The following is a 27,500-nucleotide window of genomic DNA, read 5'->3' on the forward strand; positions in this document are numbered from 1 at the left end:
AAGCTATGACACCTTCCCAGGTCAGGGTCCACCTTCTTCTTCAATTTTGTTTTCAAGGACACCCACGACATGTTATTTGGCTATAATAATCACTTGAAAGTAGCTTTTTCTAAACAAATGAGCAAATACCTGTCTTAATGAAACCCAAGCGCAGCAAAAACTGAAAAAGAATCTCGTTACAACTAAAACCAAGATGTATTGCATTGTTCTTCATTAAATAGAGTGAATAGGAGGATAAACACGGGCATAGCAGATACGTTAAAAGAGACAGTTCATTTTTAATAATCTGAGATTTATTAGTAAAATATTATCAGTTAAAATAAATGTTTATATACAATATAATTGGAAATTCTAAAATTAATGTATTTTTCAGGGTTTAGGCATGCATTTTCATCCAAATTGTGATTGTTTGTGACTTTACAATAATATCTTCCAGGTTTGAACACCTTCTCCTAGGTTGACAAGATGAAAAAAAAAACCCACCAGACAAAAGCGGAACTCCATAGGATGTCAGCAAATCATTTAGCATACGCAAAGATCAATTAAGTACTTAATCATACACTATAGTCTCCAGTGCCAAATCACAGATATTATTCAAATATATGAACAGTAATCAAAATTAACATTTGTTTCTTCCTATGCTATTGCAATAATATGGCATCTGAATAAAGCAGCAGCGTCCTGGTTTAAGCACTTCTACTCTGCTTGGTCAACTCAGCAATACCCAGAGAGTTTCTATTACGACTCAAATGAAAGCAAGTCTTTTTCATTCAAAGATCTTAGTTTTCACATTTCGGAGGAAATTTTCTTTTTCCCTGAACTCAGGTTCTTCAGAAACAGGTTAGCTTCTTCCCAGCTCTGTGTACAGAAAAGACTACATCCAGGCCAAACTGTAAGAAAACCTTAGGCTTTAGGTTCTCCACAGCTCTTTGTGCACGTGAACACATCAGGAAAACAGAAGACCAGGGAACTGCAGCGTGTAGCTAGAAAGTTTATAAACCTTTCTAAAGAAGAGATAAAATAATCCAAACTCTTTGTTGCATATGACTAACACTCTTCAGAATATGGATATCAAAGCATATGTACAATAAAAAATACCTAATTTTCATAAAACATCTGTATAAATATATTTCCTTGACACACTCCTCACAGTGATTTCTGTGTGTAAATTAAATGTTTTAAATGTACAGTTGTCAGAACTTTGGGTTTATCTTCATATTTCTATTAGAAACCTTCCTTTGTAAAAGAAAGTTTTAGATAAGAATACTTATACAGAGCACCCTGGATTCATATCAATAAAAGTATTAAAATTCTGATGTACGTATTTGAAAATAATTTAGTATTTTCAAATAGGGATTGATAATCTGCACAGTTCTCATTCCAGTCGTCCTTGTTTAGCATCACCTATTGCTCCCCATACATCAAAGACAAACTCATCTGGAAATGCAAAGTCTCCAAGAGTTTCATCCAATGCCACTGCAAATTCATCTGGGTTTTTCTTGTCTCTTCCAGCTTCCACCATTGTTGCAGCTAAAAAGCAACACACACAAAAAAATGTAATTATCATGAAAGTGACAGCTAACATATATAGTTAGTTTTTCAATGCCTATTTTCAAAACCAGGTCAGCTTAGGGAGATGTAAAGCTTACCTACTGAATTTAGGATTCAAACGGAATTATGTACTTAAATCCCCCTACACTAGCTACATTCTGCTCTGATAAACGGGAAAGCTTCCTTGGAGTGCTGATTATATATTCTTCTGTTTGGCAGAAGTTTAATTTTTAATTCAGCGACCGTTCGTTTTAATGCTATGAAATTATATTCTGTATTCATTACTGAAGGCACACGATGCACAGGTCTAAAACCAAGGTTAAGCACATCTCTTCTGCAACAACGAGACCCACACCAGTTCATCACCAACTTCAGTGAGTTGATACGAGCTTGCTGATCTCAACCAGATCAAAAGGCAAACCGGAATGTTTTGCTCCTTTAAACAACAAGGTAAAAGATCTCGGTAAGTCAGAGTTTAAAGTGGCCAAGTTTTTCAGAGAAAGCCAAAAGGCGTAGGGTTTGAACATGGAAAACAACATACAGCCTGCAGAATAGACACATGCAACCAAGCTCGTGTGGGATTGCTAGCAACAACCCGTGTTTTACGAGTTTAAATGTTGAACATGACCTGTAGTTAGAAAGGAGTAATGATAAATGGGCCTAGAGAAAACACTCCCTACTTTAGGAAACAGGAATTCAAATGCTAGGCTCAACTAAGGTGTGTAAAATACAGAGACAATTAAAATCTGTTTTGTTAAGAACTGGACACAGTATGTTTGGAACTGGCTGAAAGAAGTCGTACTCTCAGGAAACCACCACATGACCTCAAACAGGTTTGCATAATTTTTCATCTTAATTTGATTTAATTAACTTTAGCTTAATTTTTTAACCCACAAAAAAACACCTCCAGGTAGCAAAGAGACTCAGGCATTTATTGTGAGCTACATTATTCTTCTGCTTGGATCTATGTTTTTTTCCATACTATCTAATCTCAAGAGTAACTAATTTCAGTACAAGAGTTTGCTTCAGTTATTATTACCTCCAGCTCTGAAAAGCAAATCTTTAATTTATAGCACCCTCAAGGCTGGGAAAGTTTGTGCTCATGCCACTAGGAAATGAAAAAGATCAAAGTCATTTCTGAAAGTCTCAGCCAGGTGGTTCAAACTGTGCAAAAGTAAGGGAAAGGCCTTGCCGTTGTGCACAATAAACCAGAGCCACCAGTCTAGGAACACCTTGGTACCCAGGAAAGTTAAATCACAGAGGTCTGATAGCACAGAGGTAGACCGTGATAGCTTGTATACCCACGCTGTCTGGCATTTTCTCTTATTTAACACCCAAGTATCAGAATTTATCAAGTTTTAGACTTTAGTTCGGAAATGGCTAAACTGGGGTTGCTGCTTAGGACTCAGTCCTCAGCTGCTGTGCTCATCCCTCACCTTCAGCCACCGCACAGTTCTTCAGATTCTCAGGCAGATTACAAGTCTATCCCAAACAACACTGGATGCTGGCAAGCCAGGGATATGAGAGCAAATGAAAGCTGTGAGGGCTCAAACCTCTCTCAGTCACGGCACCTGCACCTCCCTGAAGGGTGAACAGCATCAGCACAGGAGTTTCTGCTGGTTAAGCTAGGCCAGGAGAACTACTGGCAGCAGATTATCATGGTTTGAGGGATGCAGAAGACTCTAGAACAGCCTCAGCACAAACAGCACTGCTGAATGCAGTTTATTTTCTGAGCTCCTGCTCCACGGCCTCTGTTCATATTCACAGGAAATGAGGGTATTGTACAATAAATGAAACCCTCAAAGTCTGCTTCGTTTCATGATTACCTTACACATCTGCCTTGAACTGCAAGATGTCCTCCATCTTTTCTTATACATCAAGAAACCACCAATTTCTTCATAAGTATATAAAATTCAAGTGTCACACTGAAGGATTTTATAGCCTCCAGCCTTTTCTCAGAGGGATACCCGAGTAGAAAACATGTCCTACAGCGGCTGAGAAAGGGAAGGAAGTTCTGAATCCACAGAATCACGGAATCACGGAATCTTCAGAGTTGGAAGGGACCTCTAGAGATCATCTAGTCCAACTCCCCTGCTAGAGCAGGATTGCCTAAACCACATCCCTCAGGGCTGCATCCAGGCGGGTCTTGAAAATCTCCAGAGAAGGGGACTCCACAACCTCCCTGGGCAGCCTGTTCCAGTGCTCTGTCACCCTCACTGTAAAGAAGTTTTTCCGTGTATTTGAACAGAACTTCCTATGTTCTAGCTTGTGCCCATTGCCCCTTGTCCTGTCGCTGGGAACCATTGAAAAGAGCCTGGCTCCGTCCTCCTTAAACCCACCCTTTAGATACTTGTAAACATTAATCAGGTCCCCCCTCAACCTTCTCTTCTCCAGGCTAAAGAGTCCCAGCTCTTTCAGCCTTTCCTCATAAGGGAGGTGCTCCAGTCCCATAATCATCTTGGTTGCCCTACGCTGGACTCGCTCCAGTAGTTCCCTGTCCCTCTTGAACTGGGGAGCCCAAAACTGGACACAGTACTCCAGTTGTGGCCTCACCAGTGCAGAGTAGAGGGGGAGAATGACCTCCCTCGACCTACTGGCCACAGTCTTCCCTATGCAGCCCAGGATGCCATTGGCCTTCTTGGCGACAAGGGCACACTGCTGGCTCATGGATAATTTGCTGTCTACCAGGACCCCCAGGTCCTTCTCCTCAGAGCTGCTTCCCAGCATGTCCGCCCCTAACATATACTGGTGTTTGGCATTCTTCCTTCCCAGGTGCAGGACCCTACACTTGCTTTTGTTGAACCTCATTAGGTTCTTCTCTGCCCAGCTCTCCAGCCTGTCCAGGTCACGCTGGATGGCAGCACGGCCCTCTGGAGTGTTGGCCACCCCTCCCAGCTTGGTATCATCAGCAAACTTGCTGAGGATACACTCTGTCCCCTCATCTAGGTCATTAATGAATATATTGAACAAAGTGAAGACCACCTTCACTGGGACAGTCTGCTCTCTACTGCATGCACTGTGTTGTATCAACATGCCAAAATCTCTCTGATAAAAAGGGAAACTTTCCCAGCTCTGAAGTTTTATTAAATGTATTTCATATTATTTTGTTCACTTGAAACTCAGCTCAAATTTATTGACAGCTATGAACTTTTGGCAAATAATGTTTGCTGTTATGCAAACTTGTTACAAGCTGTGAGCAAACTTGTGCCATGTTTCACATTGTAGATGTCAGCAGCAGTAATTCTGAGGAAATTTGACGTTTTGGTTTTAACTACGTACAGACATAAGGCTTCAAACTGAATCGCAGTGTGCCAAACTACACAAAGCAATTCAAGGAAAATTTACGTAAATCTTGACAAACAAACTGCTGTGATGGAGACAGTTCAAGTGTAACCCAGCTTCCCGGGCACCACTAGTGGTTCTCAAGGACTCTCAAGACCTGTTTCCCTGCCAGAAGAAACCCTGTCCCTGTTGCGTTGATTCTTTCTGTGTCCCCTGTGAAGTCCCTGGGACGCTGACTCAGAGGAGTCTGGGCAGGAAACAGGCATTAAATTGGGGACTCTCATTCCTGACAAGTGGGAGACAAATATTTGTCCTACCAACGCCACCCTATATCCCCTGACACCGTGGTATAAGAAGGTACCTGCAGAGGAGCAATCCTGGAGGTAATGAGGTGAAGGCTGTAATTTAAACTTCACGGATTTCTGGATATGAACCAGGATACGAAGTTACTCTATAGAGACACTGGGAGAGGAGCCGAGGGAGAAGAGCTGCGCAAGGTGACACAGGAGCAAACATGCCTAGATACAGTCACCCAAGATATTAAAAAAAGTTGCCATCAACAGAGTGAGAATGTAGACAAGTGCTCCAGCAGAAAGAGTGGGAGCAAGGAATTTAGCGAGGTTTAAGATAAATTAGTCGATATATGAAAGAGCCATATGACACAGACAGTTGTGATAAAACAAGGTAACACAGCATTATATTACAGCCCAACTGTCCCAGTCGAAATCCCAGAATTACATAGTAATAAACTGTCGTTAACAGAAAGTGTGACTTCAAACATAATTTTCTTTAAAGTTTGAGATTCCCAAATTATTAAACAGCACCTTAAAAATAGTTTATTAGAGATTTACCAAACTTGAAAACAAAATCCACTAAACTTAGACAATCAAGACAACTTTTCAATCCAGTCAAGTGGGAGCGGGAACGTGAAAGGAGCAGCTTCAAACAAAAGTGTTTTCCTCTGTATTGAGCAACCGTAACCAGCACTACCAGGGCGCATTTAAAGTATTATATTAATGAAAGCACACTCCCCTTCCCAGATTCACCCCATGTAGCGAAATCCTCGCCTGCGGAGAGCTTGCAGGATCGTTTTCGACAGCTTGGTGCTGACCTCCAGCGTCAGCCGCCCCGCACTACCGCCCGAGCCACCCCGCCGCACTGCCACACACAACAACTCGTACCGCCGATGTACGCGAACGCGCAAATCCTGAACCCCGCTTCGCTACGTACGCGCGCTACAGCCCACCGGTCTGCTCTATCGCCCAGCGTACGCGTTCTCATTTCCCACGGGCAGGGGAGGGCATTCCCTCCTCGACACAGCTGTGCAGAACACCCATGTTTACACATTGACATTTGCAATGCCTAATTCCCAAGGCAAATCAAAAACTACCGATGGCCAAGGCATTTGGCAGATACTCGCCAACTTGAAGAAAACTTTACTGGTTCTCGGAGGGTGACAGCTCCGTGCCAAATTGCCTCCTCTCCCCTCCCTTTCCCCCACTGCTTCTTGTAACAGCTGCACAATAAGTGATTACAGGAATTTTATTCCAATAGACTATTTTTCCACATTCCACAGAGCCCCAGTTGTTTTCAGATTTTATTGTGGGTTTTTTTTCCTCAATCTCACTTCAGGCAGTGCTCATACCTGAGAAATTTTTACATAAAATGTGAAAAGTTCAGCAAACTTAAAAGTGATGAAAAGAGTCAGAAGTCTTCTAAACTTGAAATGAGAAGCTCACTAGCAGGCTTCTCAGAATATGAATAGTATATTGGCTTTTTAAACCTAAACTTCAAAGATCTTTCACAAAATCCGTATTTTCACTTTTGACAGACAGATGCAGCACAAGCCATGAAATCTATGATCTACCTGCCATTGTTATCTACCTTACATAGGGGTCTTGCTACCTATATCCTATCCTCTAACTTCTAAAAAAAAATAAAAAATAAAAAATTTCAGAAGTCTTAGCAGAAACTTCAGTATTTATCTTAACTTTTTATCAGAAGTTTTGCCTTCATCAAAAGGCAACAAATATTATTGTTCTGGCCTGACACTTTAAACGAGCTTAAATTCACATTCAAGCATCCTTACAACATGACAGAAAATGAAGCGTAACATTGCAGTTTCCAGTGTTTAACATCACTTAGTTTTAGTTTCATGTTGAACGCTGTCAGAACTGGCACTCAAGTATCCTTTCTTCTTGTTTCTTTTTATTAAGTATTAATTCCTCTTGAAGTGGAGAAGTTTTCTTGTTTAACCAGACTTGCTACCCTTCCCTTTTTCACAAAACTCCCATTATTCTCGCAGAGTAAATGAACATAAACAATATACCCCAGAGCGTATACAAGAAAATCCTTTGGGAAAGGAAGTCAGGTGACAGGAGGAGCAGAAAACAACAGATTCAGGGAGAATATCGCTTTAGTCCAAGCATTTCAAGATAAAAACCTCTATCCAATATTGCTGGGCTGGCTTAGTGAGCCAAGAGAAGAAGCTTGGGTAACAAAAAGTTTAAACCTGTTAAGACATTTTGACTGGACAGTAAGTTTGAAAAATAAGCTTGAGAGTGGAGAAGTGGATTCGAAATTCTTCTAAAGAGAGTTGGAGAATATGCAAAGATATGCAATTTCTGACAATATTATAGGGAACAATAAAAAGGAAATAATCATCCAAACATATGAAAACAGAACGGAGTACCAGTGGGTGAAGAAGCCAAAAGATGCTGAAAGAAAAAATTGGACAGGAAGCGCTTTTTGCCATCACTTTTCCCCATTAGTAGCATTCTGGGGTCGGATCGCATAGATCCAGGCTTCCTCCCACCCAGAATCTTTGGGATCAAATATAGTCCATAACAATTCCAGCCATCAGTGTTTTTCACGAGCACCGCTTCCCGAGTCCCTATTAATCAACTGCTTATGTTCCTTTACCAGAAAGCACTGACAGGATTTAAAATAACCTGAGTTATCTCTCAATGGCGCAATCATGTTATAAAGAAGGCTGAAGTCAAGCCTTGGCCCAATTTCTAACATGCCCATAAAACGGCTGAGGAACACGTTTCCAGAGCCAAGTGTCCCTTCTGCAGATTAAGTCCAGTTTTCAGTAAAATAAAGAGGTAAAAAGGTAAAAGTGCATTCAAAAGGCAGCAGCATTTAGATCTCTGAAAACAAGAAACTGTGCCAGAAAAAAAAAAGTGTATGCATTTCCATTAAATGATTTCCAAGCATTTTGCTCCAACTTAGGGATTTGTGTGTAGATTCAGTCAGACATTCTTGAAACTGTCAAGATACTTAACTATGCAAAAATTAAGGGCTTTATCTCATCTTTAATTCCGTCTGTAATTTTACATTATTTTTTCTTTCCTTTCTTCCTAACTTCTGGCTTAAAACTGGGGCACTGTTTTAGAATTCAATCACACCATGGAAGTGTCATTTTAATGGAGATGAAAGAGCAATATTAACTGACATCCAAAGCTTCTGACAAACAGAACTGCATGGGAGTGAGCAATGATTGAGATTTTAATCACTTGTCTGCTGTCGCATTGTGATGACTTGCATTTTCAACTAATCTGGCTTGAGTAATGAGTGAAATTTCTAGCTGAGTGGTGATTGGCATTCTCTGAATGAATCCTTTCCTCATATTTCATTTTCACGGGTGACTGATCACATCCAGAATATGAAAAACTGACATATGTTAATTGAACAGATTTGTGGCAGGTGATTAGCTCTCCTTTCCTAAGGAGTCCTAGAGCTGTTTAATTGTTTAAAATTGATAAAACTTTTTTTTTTTTTGTCATCACCATTAGATCTCAACTCTAAGATTTGAACTTTAGGAAATGGCTTCAAAAGTGCAAACTAAACCTACATGAACCCTGTAGTCTTTGGTTCCTGACAGTTTCTCTTTGTTTCACTGCCTTTTGGGGAGGAAGAGGAGGCAGCAGTGAAGGGCAGAACAACCACCCAGTTAGGAAGAAGAGAATATCGTTGAGGACAAAGACCTCTTCCTTCTTTGAGTGTTCTTTTAAGGCATTCTTTGAAACTTTCCAAACTACATACTGGGAAAAAAAAAAATAATCAAGGATTTCACGGGAAAACTCTACCAGGCGCTTGGCAATCAGCTCAGCCATATGTGCTGAAAGTTGAACTCCTCAGTCTACTGTACAAGGGCCATCCTGTTACGGTACCGAGAGCCAAGAACACAGGGAACACCAGTTCCCACAGGAACCTGTTTCCCTGTCCCAGTAGACATAGCATACCTCAACATCCCAAGAAACCATGCTCTAGCCTAGGCTCTCGGGACTCTGAGCTGTCAACACCAAAACCAGAACACCAACCCCAGAAACCTACAGCTGCTTGTCCCTGTAGGGCCAGGAGCCTGGGGACCTTGGAGGTAACCTGCAAGGCCAGGAGCTTCCAGAAGGCCAGCTCAAGCTGGGACTGCAACAGCTGCAGGACAAAAACAGCTCCCAGAGGGACGGCTGGCACGAGGCTCGGGAGCTTTGAAGCCTGAGCCAGAGACGGATGGAGCAGCGGAGGCTGCAGGAGAGCGAGAGGACATGGGATCTTCCCTAACCTAAACAGAGGGTCAGCACCTCGCAGGGCTCCCGGGAGCATATCACATGGCAGGGACATCACATATTAGAGTCCCTGCAAACAGAATTTTTGAGAATTTTTAGTTTTCTAGGAATTGCAAAGTTAAGATATTACCTACAAAACAGAATTCACAAGTTTTGGGCAGCTCCACTCCCACCTCTATGCCAGGAAGCCACGTCTACCGTAGGATGGGCGACAAATAATACCTGACCTGCAGTTTTTCCTGTGAGAAAACATGCAGAAGCTGCCAATCAGATGCTTGCTGGTAGGAGCAGCCAACAAAGGACTTTTGGCTATTCAGATAATCTCCTATTGTTCTCATTCCTCCACGCTAAGTGCTGCCTGTCCAACCCTCCTGCTTTGCCCTTAGCTTCGTGCCAGACATGTTTTCTCTTCTGCTTTGCCTCCTCCACTTCTCTCTCATTAAAGCTTTCTTTTCAAGATCGCTTTCCATTTAACTTATCCTTTCCTAATGCCTGGCTGATTTTTTTTTTTTAGATATTACCATAACAGTTAATACCTTCCTCTTTGTCTCAGTATTAGCAGTTCCACAAGGTCGCGTGAGGACTACACCCAGCCACAGCTGGCTTCAGCAGTGCTTCTTACCCAGCTAGACTCCAGCTTCTTCCCAAACAAACAGAAGTTCCTATTTAGTTGTTGTCAGATTAACAGAGACAAGCAACAGCTGCAAGGACAAGTTTGGTGCAGTTCTGAGGAACTTATGACACCAGGATTGAATAGTTTCTTTCACTATCAATTGATGATTATGATAGCTAGAAAATATTCTGGAAAACTTCCCACGTTCTTCGCAACGCAGGCTTTAGAGAATTTGATAGATTTGTGCAATTACTCTGTCAGTTCCCTTGCTAAATAGTTGCCCTTTCGTTGATGAAGATCTCGGATTCAAACTTTGATATGTCCAAACCAAGGGGCAAAAGAGCAAAAAAATAAATAGACATGCTTATCCTTAAATGTGGTATGCACAAGCTTCACTAGAAAAAAATACGCCAGAAAGAATACAGTGATGACAGGTAACAGCAAACAACTAAGTAACTCATGCAATAGTGTATAGATAATATGCAGGAAAATTAATTACATCATAAGGCTTGTAGTGAGAGATTCTTTCATCAGAGACACACATTTGCAGAAATACAGGCAAGTTTTTGAGACTGCATGCTGGACAAACTTTGCTTCGCTTACATCAAGAGATTAAAGTATTCAAATTTTAGACTACAGAAAATGAGAAGTTATTTAATCTTGTAGTAATGTAGCTGTTAAAAACTCACCTAATTCAATATCTCTTATCCCCATGTATGTTTCAAGAAGCTCATCCACTTTTTTAATTGCTTTTTCTTCAACTTCAGTTGGCTGTGTTGAAATAAAGGGAGAAAAAGAGCAAAAGTATAATTATATCCATGCAGATAAGGTCTAATCTACCTTAAATTCACCCATGTAATGCATGACATCTAAATATAGGCTCTCTGTTCCCAGATTCCTCAGCCCCATCCTATCCCTGCAAGCCTTCAACTTTAAATAAGCATTTCTCCCTGCAGAAGGCAGTCGTCTTAAGTCCCACAAGCTTTGTAACATCCAGGTTTTTCCTTCCTACTTTACCTTATCAGCCTTGGGAAAGAATAGATCAGGTGCTAGATGATTAAACTATTGAAGGGTCTCAAGATAACCATACCATTTCCTCCACAGTAGCAGGGCCTTTTGTTCTCAGCCGAAGTGTTTCTCTCCCTCTGGAGATTTTAGCCTCCGGCAGAGTTCTACCTTTGGACCTTGGTTCCAGCTTTTCTAAAGGCAAAAGAAAAAAAAAAACAACAACAACAAGAAAAGAATACCAAACAAAATTAAGTATACGGTACGTCAGAATATGATATATAATATAATACATATGATAATAGTTTTGGCTATTACATTACCTTCACTTTTTATTCTAATCAGCGTCTAGACGTATGTAAAAATTTAATTATAAATTAACTGTATTCTCAGTATAGCTTTGCTGATGATTTCTTGTCTTCAAACTTTGGCATCCACTTGACTGCCCTGAAGTTAGGACTTCCATTAACCAATATACCTTTGCAGGCCTATTGGACTGAACTTCACGTATACACTTTGTACAATTTTATTTCCCTATTCTACAGAAAAGTGGGAGTATTTATTACTTAGTATTAGATAATGGCTGAAGTCACCAACCAAATGCTGATTTATCCTGGTCTTTACAAGCAGATTACGGAGCAGGTTTAGCATTGCAACATCTCCACCTTTCACTGATGCAATGGTGCAAACTCCGCTGCTAAACAGGTCATCATGAGCCACATTGAGTGGAGCTAACAATTTGATTACTAGCAATCACACAGGTGAAACATCCGTAAGTAGATTTCCAGGAGTTCTTCTATTGGTTTCACTGAGGTCGTGATTTTACACCTGAAAAATATCTCTGCCAAGAAAAGTTTACCCAGTTTTCTTTACCTGAATTCAGCTTTCCTTCTTTAATCTTGGGAAAGGGCACCTCAGTTAGCAAACGGAGTATAGAATCATTTAAGATTTGGCTTTCTTGTTCTAGGACATTATTTTACATTCAAGAGTGGCAAGGCATTAATTTACTGACTGACGTGTGAGTTACACAGTCAATCTGGAAAGTGCTAGAAGAGAGAAGACAATTTTGCAGAACTGTTTTTAACTGTGCTGTTTTCTCTACCAGATTATTCCTCCTCTTAGCAGTAGGCCTTTCTAATAAGCTGTCCTTGAAGGCAAGGCTTTAACATGCTATATTCATTTTGCCCAGGTAGATTCCCACTCATCATTCTTGCATAAGTAGTCAAAAATCCAGATCATTGTGCTGAAAAGAATCTTAAAAAGTAAATTTTAATTGTTTTTATTTTAAAAAATAGATATGGCACAGTCTATTACATATATATTTAGGATCAACACTTTTCCTTAATCCTTTTATTGCTTCAAGGACAGTTTAAAACATCCTTAAGATTGTCATCATCTCTGCTAGACTTGTTTCAAAAAGCCATTCCTGATACAACATACATCTTTTTCTAGTTTTGTCACCATTGGCACCTCAAAACAATTTGACGTAACCTTCGCTTGCAATACTTTAGACCAAAACTCTCTGAAAAATAATTTCTATGATGGCCATAGTCACATAATTTAAATTTAAAGTTTGTGTTATGCTGCCTTTGCTCAGTTTCTATTAATTTTCCACCAGTTTGTAGAGGGCTAGCTGGTGACCGGTAAGGACCAATCTTATTCAGACAAGCCTTTAATTCTGCGCTACAAGCCTCGCCTAGGGTAGCCGAGGCAGTCTGTGTGCACGTGGTAGAAAGATATTCAAGCAGTAAATTATATTTATTTCACGTTCTGCTGAGAGGAGGAAAAATAAACGTAATTTCACACACAGACTTGTCTCTTATTTCTATACCCTCACAAACTTGTGTTGAAACTAACGGGAATTCAGCACCTCCTTGTCCAGCAGGATCTGGATCTTGTTTGTCATCTCCTCTGGGGCTATTCTCAGCGTGCTGCAGCTTAAACACTACCGTGAATATATTTGTGCCTAAAGTCTAACTGCACCTAAGGCTAGAGGCGGGATATTCTAACCTATTGGGCACTGAAACTTTTAAATTAATTTCTGTAGGGTTAAAAAAATAACATGCATCTTCCAAAAATCTGTCCAAAAAGCTCCGATTGCCTCTTAATTCGGTGCCAGACAAAAGGTATTGCCACGGAATTAGCATCTACATCATAGGCAGACTAAAAGGTATCTTATCTTAATCACCTGACTAAAGCAATTGCTATTAAATAATGGCTGAAGTCATCAATCAAATGCTGATTTACCCTGGTCTTCACAAATAGACTGTGTAACATGTTTAGCATTGAATACAAATTATAGATCCATATTAAAAAGGTATTCCTATATTACTAATTGCAATACTATACATATGTAATACTACTTTAGCGTAATGTATAACATACACATTTACTTAACAGGAGTATCAATTTATATCCAAACACATTTCAGATTAGCTCATAACCCTCGTTCATCACAGAAACACCGAAAGCAAAAAGAAACCTTCAAATTTCTCTCATTTTCAATTTCTGCTGCTATTCTGACACCAAGTGTCAAGACTGGTGTATGACAGCAGTTGTAAACTACTAACAGATTGAAAAAAAGATTTGAAAAATAAACATTTCAAACTTGCTGCTGTGGTGAAGACAGTGATTTTTAATTTGTTGTTAGTGCAGGCATGCACAAGGACTCATATACGCTCATAATTTAGCAGTATCTTGAAGTTTTTTATTACAGAAAAATGCTACATGGTTTGGGGGGCAACATAAAAAATTGAAATAATAAAAATTAAAACTCAGTCTCTACTTTTTTTTTTGAGTTTACTACATTGATAAAACTAACGTATGTAAGGATTAGCAGTAGATACGCATTCCTCCTATGTAAGTATCACTTTCTCAGAGCCGGCAGGTGGTAGGTAGAGACAGAGCTTTGCCCTACTGCTTTCTTCCAATTCTGAGTATATCTCCTGCATGATTAGAGATCCACAAAAAAAAGTTGGAGAGAGCAGGCAGGCATGCAGCAAAGGAGATGCTCTAGGGAATCCCAGACAGTGTTTTCTGCAGCATCCTTCTGCCTTTGAGACTGCAGTCCCCAGGAAAGGGTTCAGAAATACAAAAGTCTGACACACAGGGGTGTCTAACTGGGGTTATGTACCAATAAAGGAAAAGAGAAGAGGATCAGTGTGTTAGCACTGTGTCTGTGAGAGAATTCCTGTACTTATTTCGCATCATCGTGTGGTGGCAGAGGAATCGAGCAACTGAGACTCAGGCTGAGGCAGCCCATGCCAGGATGACTGCTGGAGAAAGCAAGATGGAATAAAATCCGTTCATAAATTTCCCACTTGAAAGAAAGAAAAAGAAAAAAAATACACTTTTTTGTATCAGTTATGCTACCTAGGGTGGACACCCGCCTGCAATCTGAAAACAAACTCACAATGCAATGCAACGTTGGGATTTCGACATCCAGTGAACAATGTGGACAGTTGGGTCACTCACCAAATGCTTTCATAGGCTCTATCAACTCCAGCTTAAACATCCGACCTTTCTCCAGATCTTTTAGCATTTTGGCCACTTCGTAATGCCGACAATCTGAAACATTTTTTCCATTTATAGTCTCTATGTGATCACCCACGCAGATGATTTTTGTTTGGTCCATAAGGCTACCTTCTTTGATTCGCTATTGTTAAAAAAAAAAAACCACCAAAGAACAGAATTAGAAGTATTTCCTTAAAAGATAAAGAGGTGACACCACAAAGTTTCAAGAATGCCAGTTAACAACATCAATGGCATTGAGTTTATCATACCAGCAGTGCGTTTGGTCTATAAGATTTTCATAAAACCTATTTTAGAAAGCATTATTTTTCAAAGTATTTTAATAAGCATTGAATATAAAATCAACAGGAAAAAAAAAAAAGAGAATGCAATCATACTTAAGAAATTAAGGCTTCCAATTAAGCTAAATTATTGTGCTTTAAAACTGAACCCAAACATGTCAGTAATGTGAATGTTTAATTGCATTTTGCATTTTTATTTTGATTTAATAGCTTGACAAGCATAGGAACAGAACTTTTCTCTTCACAAATACGGTCCAGGGATATGTGTGTGATATACTAAAAAATGACATACAATAAAGGGCTAGTCTTAATAAGACCCATCTATGGCGATAAAACCTCTACCATTTTCCTTATCAAGCTATACAGATGCATATTAAAGTATTTCCTCTGAAATAACAATAAAGAATAATAAATTATTCTAAATGTCATCTCATGGAATACAAATGGTCTAAAGGTCATAAAATGTAACATGTTAGTATTGATAGGTTTTGTGAAGAGGAATTTTAAAAGTGAGAAAAAAGCAATTTTAAAATATCTCTATGATTTATCAAGTCAATTCAAGGACACTTAAAATTTCAGTTATTCTGTTATTGTTGTTATATGCTGTCATATTTGTTTATGATGTGCCTAAATCATGTAAGCCATTATCCTACGGCTATTTAATAGAAAAGCTATGACATAGTAGAATATCTTGTATTTTGTAAAGATATGAATTTCATCCCAATATCTTCATTAATAGCGTACTTTTCAGTAAAGACTGATGCTTTTCAGGCTAATTTTGAGTGAGAACGCTGAGAGAAGGGAGATAAACATATTACCACCTACTACTATAACACCTAGCCGAGCTGCGTAACTATCTCCGAAACCTGCCTGTGGTGTGTGTGCGCACGCCTGAGCCCACGTACGTGCCTCCATCTGAGAGAGTCCGTGGGAAGTGTGACAGTGCTCCGCGTCCTGTAACACACTGCAATAATTTTTAGCTTCAGGCTGAATTTAACTCTTTCGAGCACTTTATTTTTTTTTTTAACCTAGATTAAAACCAAAAAGAAACCTCATGGGGAAGGGGGGGAGGGGGGCGGGTATCGAACGCACACCAGAAAGCGGGTCCCAAATGCATCTCTGTTACCAGACGTCAGGATTCAAAAGCGTGCCCGCCAAACTTCAATTAATGTTTCGTCTAAGTGTTAAATTCATTTCTCACATAGTTTTTCTTCTTCACTTGGATCCTAACACCAAAACTGTTACAGTAATATTCACTGCCTATGCTATTTGCATCATATCTAAGATTTTTTTTTAACATGACTTAGTTTTTGTCATCACTCCATGTTAACTGACAAGAGACAGTCAAGCTACACTGTCACGGTAATTAAGATGCAATTCATCTGCCTGCATTTCAAGTGCTCTACAGTCCATTTAGAAGCTGGGATCTATATCTCCTATGCAATGCCTAAAATGCATCGCACCACCCCATTTTATAATGTCTCCTTACACACCAGTCAATCATGCTTCAAGTTCTACTGTTGTTCTTTGAATGGCTGATGTCATTCCATAGTACATCTTCCCATCTGGCCACATTTGTGAAAGTAGAATGACACCAAGTTTTGTTCTTAGTAAGGCAAAACAACATTCGATTTCATAGGAAAAGAACCTGCAGTTCAGAGTGTCAGGTTTAAAAACTGGCGGGGTTATATATCAAACTTAGAAATGGCCCTGTTACTCAAAATGCAATGAAATTACTACAGCCCATAACGGCTTTCAACAACCCACAGATAGGTAAATTTAATATTAATTCTTAATTAAAAATGGAACATAGTAATATTTTTTCCATTATTATATGTTTATAAACCTATAAACAAAAATAATTCTATCAAACTTCAAAGCAGAGACAGTCTTTGCTTAGTCATTTACCTAGACCACCAAGTATAAAAAAGGTGCAGCTTTTTCTTTTGTATTTTCTATGCTGTTTTAAAAAAATCCATTAGCTAAGCATGCAACAGCAACAAAGCAAGCTCCTAGAACCCCCTTTAAACTGATGCATTCCCACAAAGACTGCGCCATTTTCATTATGCTGCTTATTAGCCCAGCACAAGGACAATGTTCAGGCAATTTGTTCAGGCAAGTTTTATACAATTTACTGGAAACTACAGCCTGTCTTGCTCATGCGGGGAGGGTTTTCCAGTCTGCTGGGATTATGCGGCAGCCTGCGTGATGGCTGTTCTCTCTCCCCGTGTTACCCGCCGAGCACGGGGAGTGACACTCCGTACAGCGCTGCACACGTGAGCTCTAATCGCCGAAGCACTGCTCTTTCAACGCCTTCTTTTAAAACACCCCACGAGCAGCAGCGTGACCGAGCGCTGCGGGCTGCACGGATGCTACCACTAGAAATCCAAGAGTTCTGTGTCGATAAAAATGAGGCTATGATTTTGCCAAACTGCTTACTGAAACCCCCTCTGCATCTCGACTTTCTCAAGCGTGCCCTCGATCACATTTTTCCATGGCAAAGACAAGCAAACCTGTTTCTAAACCCCGTCTTGTTTTATATCCGTGGTAGCTAAGGAACGACTGGAGAATACAACCTCTCCATACAAGAAGCTCCGTTTACGATAGCAATGAGAACAGCGATTGAAACGGCAGTAATCAAAGATAATTGCCAATGCCTCACTATTAACGGATAATTGGAGGAGATCAGGACAAAGCATCTAAAAAAGGCAGAAAATGTGATTAAGGTTCCTAATACCTAATCTGGCAAGAAGGCAGCAGCATTTCCTCAGCCTCTACTTGTCTCAAAACATACTATCTGGAGGTCACACAGAAGAGGAGGAGGAATGAAATTACGGTTAATATATTGTAGATGTTACTGCCCGTAGTTGCTACTCAAGTTAATTGTGGTAAATTATGTTAATCTGTATCGTTAACACCTTTTAATTCACCCTACCTAAGGCAACAATACGGGCAAGCTGAAAAAGCACCGTACTTGCACCTATTCTTGTAACACAAAGGCTCCTGCCCTGAGAACAGTCATAAAGACTGAAAGAACTTGATCTCATTATCACACGAGTGACAGATGTTCTATAAGCACCTAATGAATGACATCATAAAATCACTTTAAAAAAAAAAAAAAAAAAAAGAGGAGGCAGACACAAGCAGTATCTAACACCTACCACCTCAGGGTAGGTCGGAAAATACAATGGTCACATTGTAAAGCTGATACCCGTTACAGAAGCGATGAACAAATGAACTAATTTTGAATGACACGCAGTACAGAAATAGCTGAACTAATTTTGAATGAAGTACCTAAAGAAAGGCAACTTTATTTTTAACTTCTCATATAGATGATAATAAAAGATTTTATAGTTCTAAAGGATCATTAAAACAACAATGAAGCTTTTATAGTTACAGAAGCTTCTATAGAATAAAGCATTTACCTTTATAAACGGGCAGCCAGCTCCATTGTCTGTAATGGTAAGTCCAAGCACATCATCAGTTTTAAGAATTTCCACTTCTTTTCGTTGTCCTTTTATGTGGGCAAATATGAAATCTTCAAGGCCAATTTGCGCACCCAAGAGCTTGTCCATATCGACTTTGTGAGTGTTCAAAGTGCAAAACATGATCTGCGTGGGAGGAAATCAAACACCTTAAGTTTAACGGCGTATTAGGTTTAGTGAGCTTGATAGGAAGATAAAAGGAGAGCATAGTTCTGGGCTCTCTGACAGATCCGGAGCTGAAATGATGATTATTCTCCTTCTCCAGCTGCCCCAGGAGAGGTGACAGTCTCCATCCGTGCGCATGACGGGAAGCATCAATAGCTCAAGCTCTGCAGATAAGAGCTGTCAGGGAGCAAAGGAGAGACGTATCTGTGCGAGCAGCCCCTCAACGGCCCGTCCCAGAACACCCGCTCCGACACAGGCACCTCGAGCTAGAGCTGAACAGCTTGTGCCAGAGGTTAGAGTGAGCAAAGCAAAGAGTCACCACCATCTTCTGCTTCATCGTTCACCCACCTCAAATTCCACGGGATTCAAACATCACGAGGGACTGCTTCAAAATGTAAGTGCTCGAAAGCAGTTTCACGGAAAAAAAGGGGAGCTCATCAAAACAAAAACATCAGGAGAGAGCATGAAACGTTTAACATTGCTCCACATGTTCCACCATTAGCTCAGAGCACATTCTCTCCAACAAGCTTGCTTAGCTTCCTACCCTTCCTCCAGCATTAAGTGGGGGTCATCTCTGTTCCAGCAAATGTTTTCTTCATAAATCAGCCTTTCTGAGGGATTTCCCTTCAGCACTGGGTGTCAGGCACTCCTTTTTCTCCCTATGCTGATACTAGCGGTCCTTTAACAGGGAGGCTCGTTGCCCTGGGCACAGGTGGGATGAGACTAACCCAGCTGGACCGCTCGGGGCACAGACGATGCTTTTGCCCCCACAGTGCGGCATGGAGCAATTTGGCCAGTTTGGGCAGGCTTTGGGCTCTCTGCTTTTTGAGTACAGGCTGTACCAAACAGCCTAGCCAAAAAAAAAAAAACCAACCCAAAAAATGCTCCTCCTTCACAGCCAGAGTAACTACACCTGCCCCACTCCTTTCCGAGCTGCCGCTGGCGCCGAGGGAGGGACACCCTGCCCACCTCTTCTCCTGGGCAGCAGCCAAAACAGAGAAATTCTGCGCTCCGAGAGAAACTTGGAGAATCCCTCAAATCCACTTCGCTGCGGCAAAGAGCAGCCCTAAAGACCATCTGTCACATGCAACTGGAAGCAGGGGAAGAGGAGGAGACTTGCCACCGCATTTAGCCCTCCAGCACAGGTGTCAGAGCCACAGCTGCAAACCATCAGGCAAAGGCTCTGCTGCCAGCGGGACACACGTGGCTCTGACAGGGCAAGAGATAAAAGTAGGTACTTTTTTACCCCTTGCCTATATTTGATGGATAGTGTTTCCCTTCAGAGCACACCTTGGACCCCTTTGCAGCCCACTGCCCGCAGCAGCTCCAAATTCAGAAGCAGAAAAAGCACTGCCGACACATGAAAAGAAGTACATGGTGGGAAGCCAGCTTAGCGTTTGAGGAAAGCCAGCAGCAGGATGTCGCTCGGTGCCCTTCATCTTCGCTCCTGCTCTAGTGGCAGTCCCTGGGGAGCAGCGGGCCAGGCCAGATGCCCCAAAACCCAGGCACAGACCTGTGTCCCCAACCTGACGAAACCCCTGTGCTTCACTGGAAACACAGGGTCTCCTTCCGCCTTCCCACACTATGCTTGTGAAAGTTTCGGGGGTTTCTGCAGCAGAACACTTCAAATGCCTTTTCTTTCCTTCTGGCATCACTGGATGACAGCAGAAAAATTGAAACAAAAGTCACAAATCTATTCGAATCTATCCCGGGTCAAATAAGGGGTGAATACTTTTTCCCAATGTATTTCACAGAGAGTATTTAAGTTTCTGAAGCTTTCTAGAGCTTACATTTTATAACTATGGGGGCTTTGTTAGTAAAAAATGAAAGTTTAGTAGTGAGATGATGTTTCTTGATGAGGGTGGTCTTGTTTAGTTGTTGTTATTTTAAAAAAACAACACAGCCCTACTTCAAAGGCTAATTGCTTATCTCATATAATCCATCAAACACCCACTGCAACCTAATGCTTTACTTAAACAATGACAGCCATAACAGCACACCCTTAGCAGACTTTAGTTTTATTCTCTCGGGCAATGCAAAGATTTTCAGTTAACCAATACTCAAGCAGGAACCTCACCTAGAGAAATTCAGATGGTTTTAAGTAGAAAATTAAATTTTATTTTCTAAATAATAATAATCTCTAATCATCAGCCTTTTTCTTAACCAAGAAGGTTCAATTCAAACAGACTATACAAAGTTCACATATACATTTTCAGTTCTCTCTCAAGCTACATATTCACAACTGCAACTCGGTTCTTGTTCTTACAACGAACAACAAGCACTATATGTCTTTACATTTTAGACGTTAGCATCCTTCATCTGACCTTGTCGAACAGACAATCATCTAGTAACTACCGTCACACCTTTGGATAGATAAAATTGGCAACAGAGCAGAAATGTGATATTTAGAAACTCGATCCAGAGCTTCTCTTTTTAGACCTTCATCTGGATGGCATTCCTACTACAGCCTATAAGTCCGCAGAATCTTCTGTGAGTCAGTTCTGTGCTAACCACAAGGCTGAGAGAGCATCAGCCAGTCAAAAATAAAACTTAAATCATTCTTTATCCTCTTTAGCGAACAACTGTTTTTTTCTCAGAACAGATATGTGCAAAGAGTAATGTACTAAAGATGTATCTGCCCAGGATAATACACAGTTACACCATCTATCAGTTACAGCACAGCTTTTTTTGTACATTACTGAGACTTGCCAATTCAAAAATTATATTTTTTCATAGATTTTATGTAAGTTTAATATAGGTACACAATAGCAGCTTATATACTTAAATAATTAATAACAGCTACTACAGTACACCTTCCATTCACTCTAAGTTTGGTATATTTTTGATAGTAATTTTCTCACCCAGAAACGAAGCAAGAAAAAAATTCAACGTGCAATTTTCATTAAGTCTTTTCTCTCTCTTCTTACCCTCAACCTTCACATGCATTTGATCTTTAACTCAGCATACCAGTGCTGTGACATTTCATGCCAACTTTAGCAAGATACTGTAAATCATAACTGTTACATCAGTCACGAAGTATCTAGGATACCTCCTTCACTGAGAGACTTATCTCCTGCAGCACACAGAACAAGGAAATTCCATTCGGCTGGAAGGGACAGGAGGTTTATGCACAACCTTATAAAATAGATTTGTCAGATAGGATTACTAACAGATTACTCCCTGCATCAGTATTTTCAAGAGGAAGGGACTTTTTATTAGCCAATAAAAACAGGGTTGCACTGCGTGTTATATAAAGAAACAGTATTACCTAAGAAAAAGAGGGTTACGCTATGTGTTATATAAAGTATATATGCAGTACCATACTGCATACCCCGTATATTAATTACATTCTCATCTTCCATATTAAGCCTACACCTCGAGAAGAACTGAAAAATAAGTTGACTGATAGATGACATACTCAGAAGGTATTAAAAGTGCTTTTAAAAATCAGTAGATCTCAGATAACTTTACAAAGAGAACTGAAACACTTTATTTAAGAGGTGAGGAAATGGGAATTCTACTTCTGAGCAAGATGTAACACCCACTGACATATTTCCCTACATACGTAGGCGTCATTACATCAAGACATCACCAACGCAGTTTCTAGGTACCTCACTCACTTTACCCTCCCTGAGGAAAACGTGTGAACCTCGACGAGCTGCAGCAACAGGAAGAGTAACCAAGTCCCCCAAGGTGTAGCGTGCTTGTGGTACTCCACCAGGTACGCAACTTTGCCTCCCCAAACACATTCAAAGTACTACAAAATAAGCATTCAGTGTTTTGATTGTTCTTTTTTTTTTTTAAACCCAGAGCACACAAGAATTACAGCGTAAGTTCTTCCATACAGCTTAAAAGTATCTGACAAACAGATCATTAACACAGCAAGCATCACGCGTAATACGGGTGTGAAATTTAGGCTCTGCCTAGGGGAACAGCAAGCAAACTATTTGTTGCCATAGGGTTGGGAGGAGGTGGTTTGTAGGGAGTGTTAAGTTTGTTCATTTAAAGTCCTCAATCTGTAGGCGAGTTTGCGAACACTTTGTTTCAACAGATAAGCACATACGCTAAAACTCTGAACATTTTGGTGATGAGGATTTCATAAGCTGACCCTTTACTCTAACCTCCTAAAATACACTTGTTATGAGGTCACTTTTATTCAGAAGCCTAAGTTTCAGCAGCGGCTTATTTTTCAGCATTCTTTCATAAAAGTTTAAATTGAACACGTTTAAATCAAACACTTCTATGAAAGTTTAATGCGGCACAGCCTCACAGTATACTTAACTGTATAAGTTAATGAGGCAAGGCTCGTGGAACAACAGCCCAGACACAAGCCCGGCAGCTGAACTCTTGTTACTGGAAGAGAAAGAGGGAGCTGCATTTCTGCCCTTGGTGCTACCGGGAAGGTCTCCCTTTTCCTATATTCCCCTTCTGAAGCAAAATTCCTTCCACCGTGACTGAAACCCCAGCCTCCACGGGCTCCCGACGGACACACCCGCTGAGCATTCGACTTACCTCACCAGCCCCACCATACGTCACCTTCCAAAGCAAACAAAATAATCAAAATCGCAAATTATGAGTACACAAGCCAAAAGTCCCTATAGCATCTGTGGTTTACCATTCCCTTCTCCTCTGGTCAAGAAATAGCTCTGCTGCATTTGCACTTTAATATCCACATTCCCAGTGCCCGATTAGCTTTGAATACTTTAAAGCCCTACCATGTGCTCTCACAGGAGCACACCACCACCAAATGCTCTAACAGACCTACATTGTCCTTTGGTCAGTGCTCATTTATTTATCATACAGGCTGCACTTTCATCCTTACAGGGAATATAACACTCCCTGTCACATTTCCTGACAGCCACAGTGCAGTAGTGATCCTAAATGGCCAAGCCATTTGCATAAGCAAACACTTTTTCAAAATGCTTTTCCTACTTCATCCTCCATAGAAAAAATGGGGGAGATATTTATATTATTTACGCACGTAGAAACGTACACGTAACTGGGGATGGGTTGTGTTGTTAGTTAAGAATTGCACCTATTTATACTTTTTTTTGGCTCTGCGCTTCTTTGTTGAAACACTGTTGAAGAAATCAAGCTAAAAGTCAAGAACAATGCAATCTACCCGTACCAGCACTCATATTAATGTTACAGGCAATCCATTGCTAGAAGCCATCTTCATTCCTCCTCCCTGAGGAAAGGACATTCACGTTGGACCAGGAAAAGAAGAAACGCTGGTCACGGTAAAAAAGAGGTATGCAGAAATGCAGGCTGAATGTCAGTTTCAAAAGGGATAACTAAGATATATGTTCACCTAGGAAGATGGGTGAGGAATAAAATACCTAGACAAGAAACGATGAGTACAGGAAAAGCCTCAGAAAGCTGCTGTTATGGCTCACTCCATAGATGCCCAGCAAACATCACAGGAGTGAAGGAGTGTCCCCTTTGAAGCTACACCCGGTCGTGTTCTGCCCCCACCCTGCCCAGCTCATCATGCGGGTCCGCACAGAAGTTTTTGTCAGCATCTGTCCAACAAATACTGTTTTATACAAGCTTTGCTGTGTCACTGTTGGCAGTCAATCACAGATCAACCACAGAAGCCAAACTCAGCTGGTCCTGCGAGATGTGACACAAAGAGGAAAGGAGGGGCTGTAACCACGCAGAGTCAAAAGGAGAAGCGACAGATTGCACGCATAGCTCATCCCGAACTGTACCAAAACACTTAAGTAGGAACTTATCCAAGAATCCATACGCTTGCCTACACTGCCATACTTGCCTACACTACACATACCGTATTAAACGTATGCGCTTCTGCCAGTTATCCAAATGCTCCCTGCACTGAGCTCTTCCCCTCACCCCCCCACGCTATTTTCCACCTCGGTCACTACAGGGCAGAGATCTCTGTGATAGTACCTGTTTCCGAAGGCATTCCGGTATCACACTGCCCACAGGCTTCGGCACAGCTAGGTCACCGAAACTCTCCTAGACAGGTAACACCTGCAAACGGCATTTGAGTACCTCAGTGTCTTACAGTTTGATGAGGTGTAGCTTCTGGCATTGTTCTTCACACCAGCTTTAATTAATAGATAATACCATTTAAAATGTCTAGTCTTTCCTTCCAGCGAGCTCAGCAGTTGCTAAGAAATTCACGGTTCATGGCACTCCTTGCTGTTCGCTGATCTATCCTACTTTTTCTTGTCCATCCAAAATTTTGTTGCCAGACATTGTTGGCCCAGGTTCCTCGCTCTGCTGTGCCACCTTTACACCAGGAAATACTTTTGATCATTGTTTTAATTTCATACAACTACGTTTCTTAAAGCCAACTGAATTTCTTGAGTAAATGATTTTAAGTTCAACGCCTATAATTCAGCAACAATTCTCCATCCGTTTTTATCCGTAAACCACATTTAAAAACAAACAAACAAAAACAAACACAAAAGCAAACAAACAAACCAGACAAAAAAAAAAATCCACATAGGAATAGGACAGGAGAGAGAAAAAGAGAAAAGAAGAAACTTCTCTAGTTTAGCAGAAGCTGGCAATAGATGCCCATGAAACATGTGGTGCTTCCTCTAACACCTTTGGGGGCATCAGATGCCAGATCCAGCCACAGAAATGGGAGCATACCATTCATACCAAATCGAATTTCTTGGTGAATGCTGTTCTTTGTCATGTCGGTGGAGCCAAAAGATCAGTAACAAAAGTTCAGCAGCGAAAGGAAGAAAATTAAATAGAAGATAATCTGGCAATTATGAGAACTTGAGAGTAAAACTGGAGATGGAATAGAACAAAAGGGGAACAGCAGCTCAGTGTGGAAAGAAAACAGAGAAGCTGGAGGTCAGACAGCAGCCGGGAAGGTCTGGGAAATAGGCGCATTGGCTGGCGATGGTACTGGTGCTTCTTAATTACTTAACGCAACAGTGCCTGGTTAAACTGTATTCACAGCTACAGTCACTGTTCTTTTACAATTTACTGTTTGAAATGCTGCTAGGTCAGGCCCCAGCAGACTCTCAGGACAAAGCCTGCAGTAGTAGTCTTTACTACTTCAAAAGAGCCAGCTACAAGTAAGAAAACAAGCAAAGGCGTAGAGCCACCGGCAGGCAATAACGAAGCGTTAGCGCTTGTTCCAATTCGCCACTCAGAGGTTAAGGTTCACAGAACCACGGAGGAAGAACTCGATATGGCCACCACCTTTTAACTAAGAGAAAACAATGCGTTTACAAACACAAATGAATCATTATCCAAACAATGTTTAAAACTTGGCTCAGAAAAAAAAAAAAGATCAAAAAGGCAGCAGTTAAAAAAAAAAAAATTCCTGTTACAGATTTAAATAGCCTCACTTAAACAGTGGGCCTTTTAAAAGTAATTACCTGTCAAAGCAGAAAACTTTCCAAACATCACATTCAGTTGGAATTTTAAAACGTAGTCAGATTTAAAGCAGTTATAACCCCTGTTGCCTTCATTCTGGGTATTTACCTTCATGGGTTTTTTTGGGTGGGTTTTTTTGGGTTTGTTTTTTTTTTTTTTGAATGTGGAACAAATCACTACAGTCAATAATTCCTGCACTGGAAATAATTATTCCACTCAACTGTAATACAAACGGTTTGACAACTGTAACACAAACGGTTTAAAAACTGTAATAATGGTTTGACAACTGTAATATAAATAGTTTGAAAGCTGTAATACAGATGGTTTGACCCAGTGCTGAAGAGTTGTGTCGAGCAGCAGGCTGGCGGCAAGTTAACCAAGACACTAGAGATATTTTGGTTAAAAGGACCATTGTTTTTCCGCGTAAAAGTTAAATGCAGTTATGCTCATATCCTTCCCCGTACGGCAATGCCCGTTTGGAACGCGCAGAAGGAATTTTTCCCCCCAGAAGCCGAGGATACCCACGTCCGCCACAGCTCGCACAAGGCCCTTGCGGCGCAGAACCGCCCCAGCCCTCCGTGCCCCCGCACGACCCGCCGAGCCCCCGCCGCCCCCGGGCACGGGGGGGGCCCTACCTCGGCGGGGTCGATGCCGAAAGCCTCGGCGATCTTGGCGTAAAGCTCCCGGGCGCTGCCGAAGCCGCCGACGCGGCCCGTGGGGCTGCCGTGCGCCAGCTGCGTGTGGAACTGCAGCCGCGACGCGCTCGCCGACGGGGCCGGGGCCGCCGCCGCCGACGGGGGGGCCGGGGCCGCCGCCTCGCTCTCCACCAGCTTGGAGGTCTCCCTGGACCTGTCCTTCTTCTTGCTCCTCAGACCCAGCGGCATCTTCCGCGCCTGTAACGGGCTCCCGCCGCCCCCGGCTCACCGCGCTGGACTCTGCCCCCGGCGCCGCCCCAGCCCGGCCATGCTGCCGCCAGGTGAGGCCCGGGACCGGCCGCCGCCCCGCCCACGGCCCCGGCCCCGGCCCCGGCCCCGGCCCCGGCCCCAACCCCGGCGAGCTCCGGGCCGCTGTCCCGGCGCCGGTGAGAGCCCGCGGAGTGCGCCCGGCCGCGCTCTGTGCCCCGGACGCCCGGGGACACGGCGGCTCTGCCCGCGGCCACAGCGGGGGCGCGCACCGGGGACCCCCCCGCCCACCGTAGAGCTACAACCGGCCGTTAGTAAAGCAGAGGGACTTGGGAGAGAAGCTCTTCGCGTACATAAATGATCCTCCCTGGACACGATACTGGTTTGCGGTGTTTTTTCCCTAAATGGAAGCCAAGGGCACTTTGAACTGTACCAAAGGCTGGTGTGGTCCATTTTCTGGCCAATACAAAAACATCTCTTCCACTTTCTTCTAATTATCGATTATATAAAGTGTATACTGTAAAGTGCGTTTATGTACCTTTAAAGTGTTTCCCTAAATTGTACACAAACCCTGATCATCAAGGCCAGGCTGGATGGGGCTTTGAGCAACCTGGTCCAGCAGGAGGTGTCCCTGCCCAGGGCAGGGGGGTTGGAACTACATGACCTTTAAGGTCCCTTCAAACTCTAACCACTCTGCAATTCTATGATCAAAAGTTTATCACTAGTTTATCTACTAATAATGAAGTACTGAA

General features: G+C 41.7%; 1 protein-coding gene across 2 annotated transcripts; it reads right to left on the reverse strand.

Annotated features, from left to right (window-relative positions):
* Positions 1-254: 254 nt before the first annotated feature.
* GIPC2 (GIPC PDZ domain containing family member 2) lies at positions 255-26,837 on the reverse strand. 2 transcript variants are annotated; one of them, XM_074598262.1, is made up of 6 exons: positions 26,482-26,837; positions 18,257-18,442; positions 14,494-14,674; positions 11,105-11,214; positions 10,704-10,785; positions 255-1,530 (listed from the first exon to the last, which is right to left on the reverse strand). In XM_074598262.1, exons 1-6 carry the CDS (start codon positions 26,728-26,730, stop codon positions 1,376-1,378), a joined length of 963 nt encoding a protein of 320 aa, XP_074454363.1. In that variant the 5' UTR covers positions 26,731-26,837; the 3' UTR covers positions 255-1,375. The 2 variants fall into 2 exon arrangements, with proteins under 2 accessions (XP_074454363.1, XP_074454364.1); XM_074598263.1 differs by lacking the exon at positions 26,482-26,837 and adding an exon at positions 18,830-18,907.
* Positions 26,838-27,500: the final 663 nt, after the last annotated feature.

The sequence above is a fragment of the Larus michahellis genome, chromosome 8 (genome assembly GCF_964199755.1).
Source record: "Larus michahellis chromosome 8, bLarMic1.1, whole genome shotgun sequence".
NCBI lineage: Eukaryota > Metazoa > Chordata > Aves > Charadriiformes > Laridae > Larus > Larus michahellis.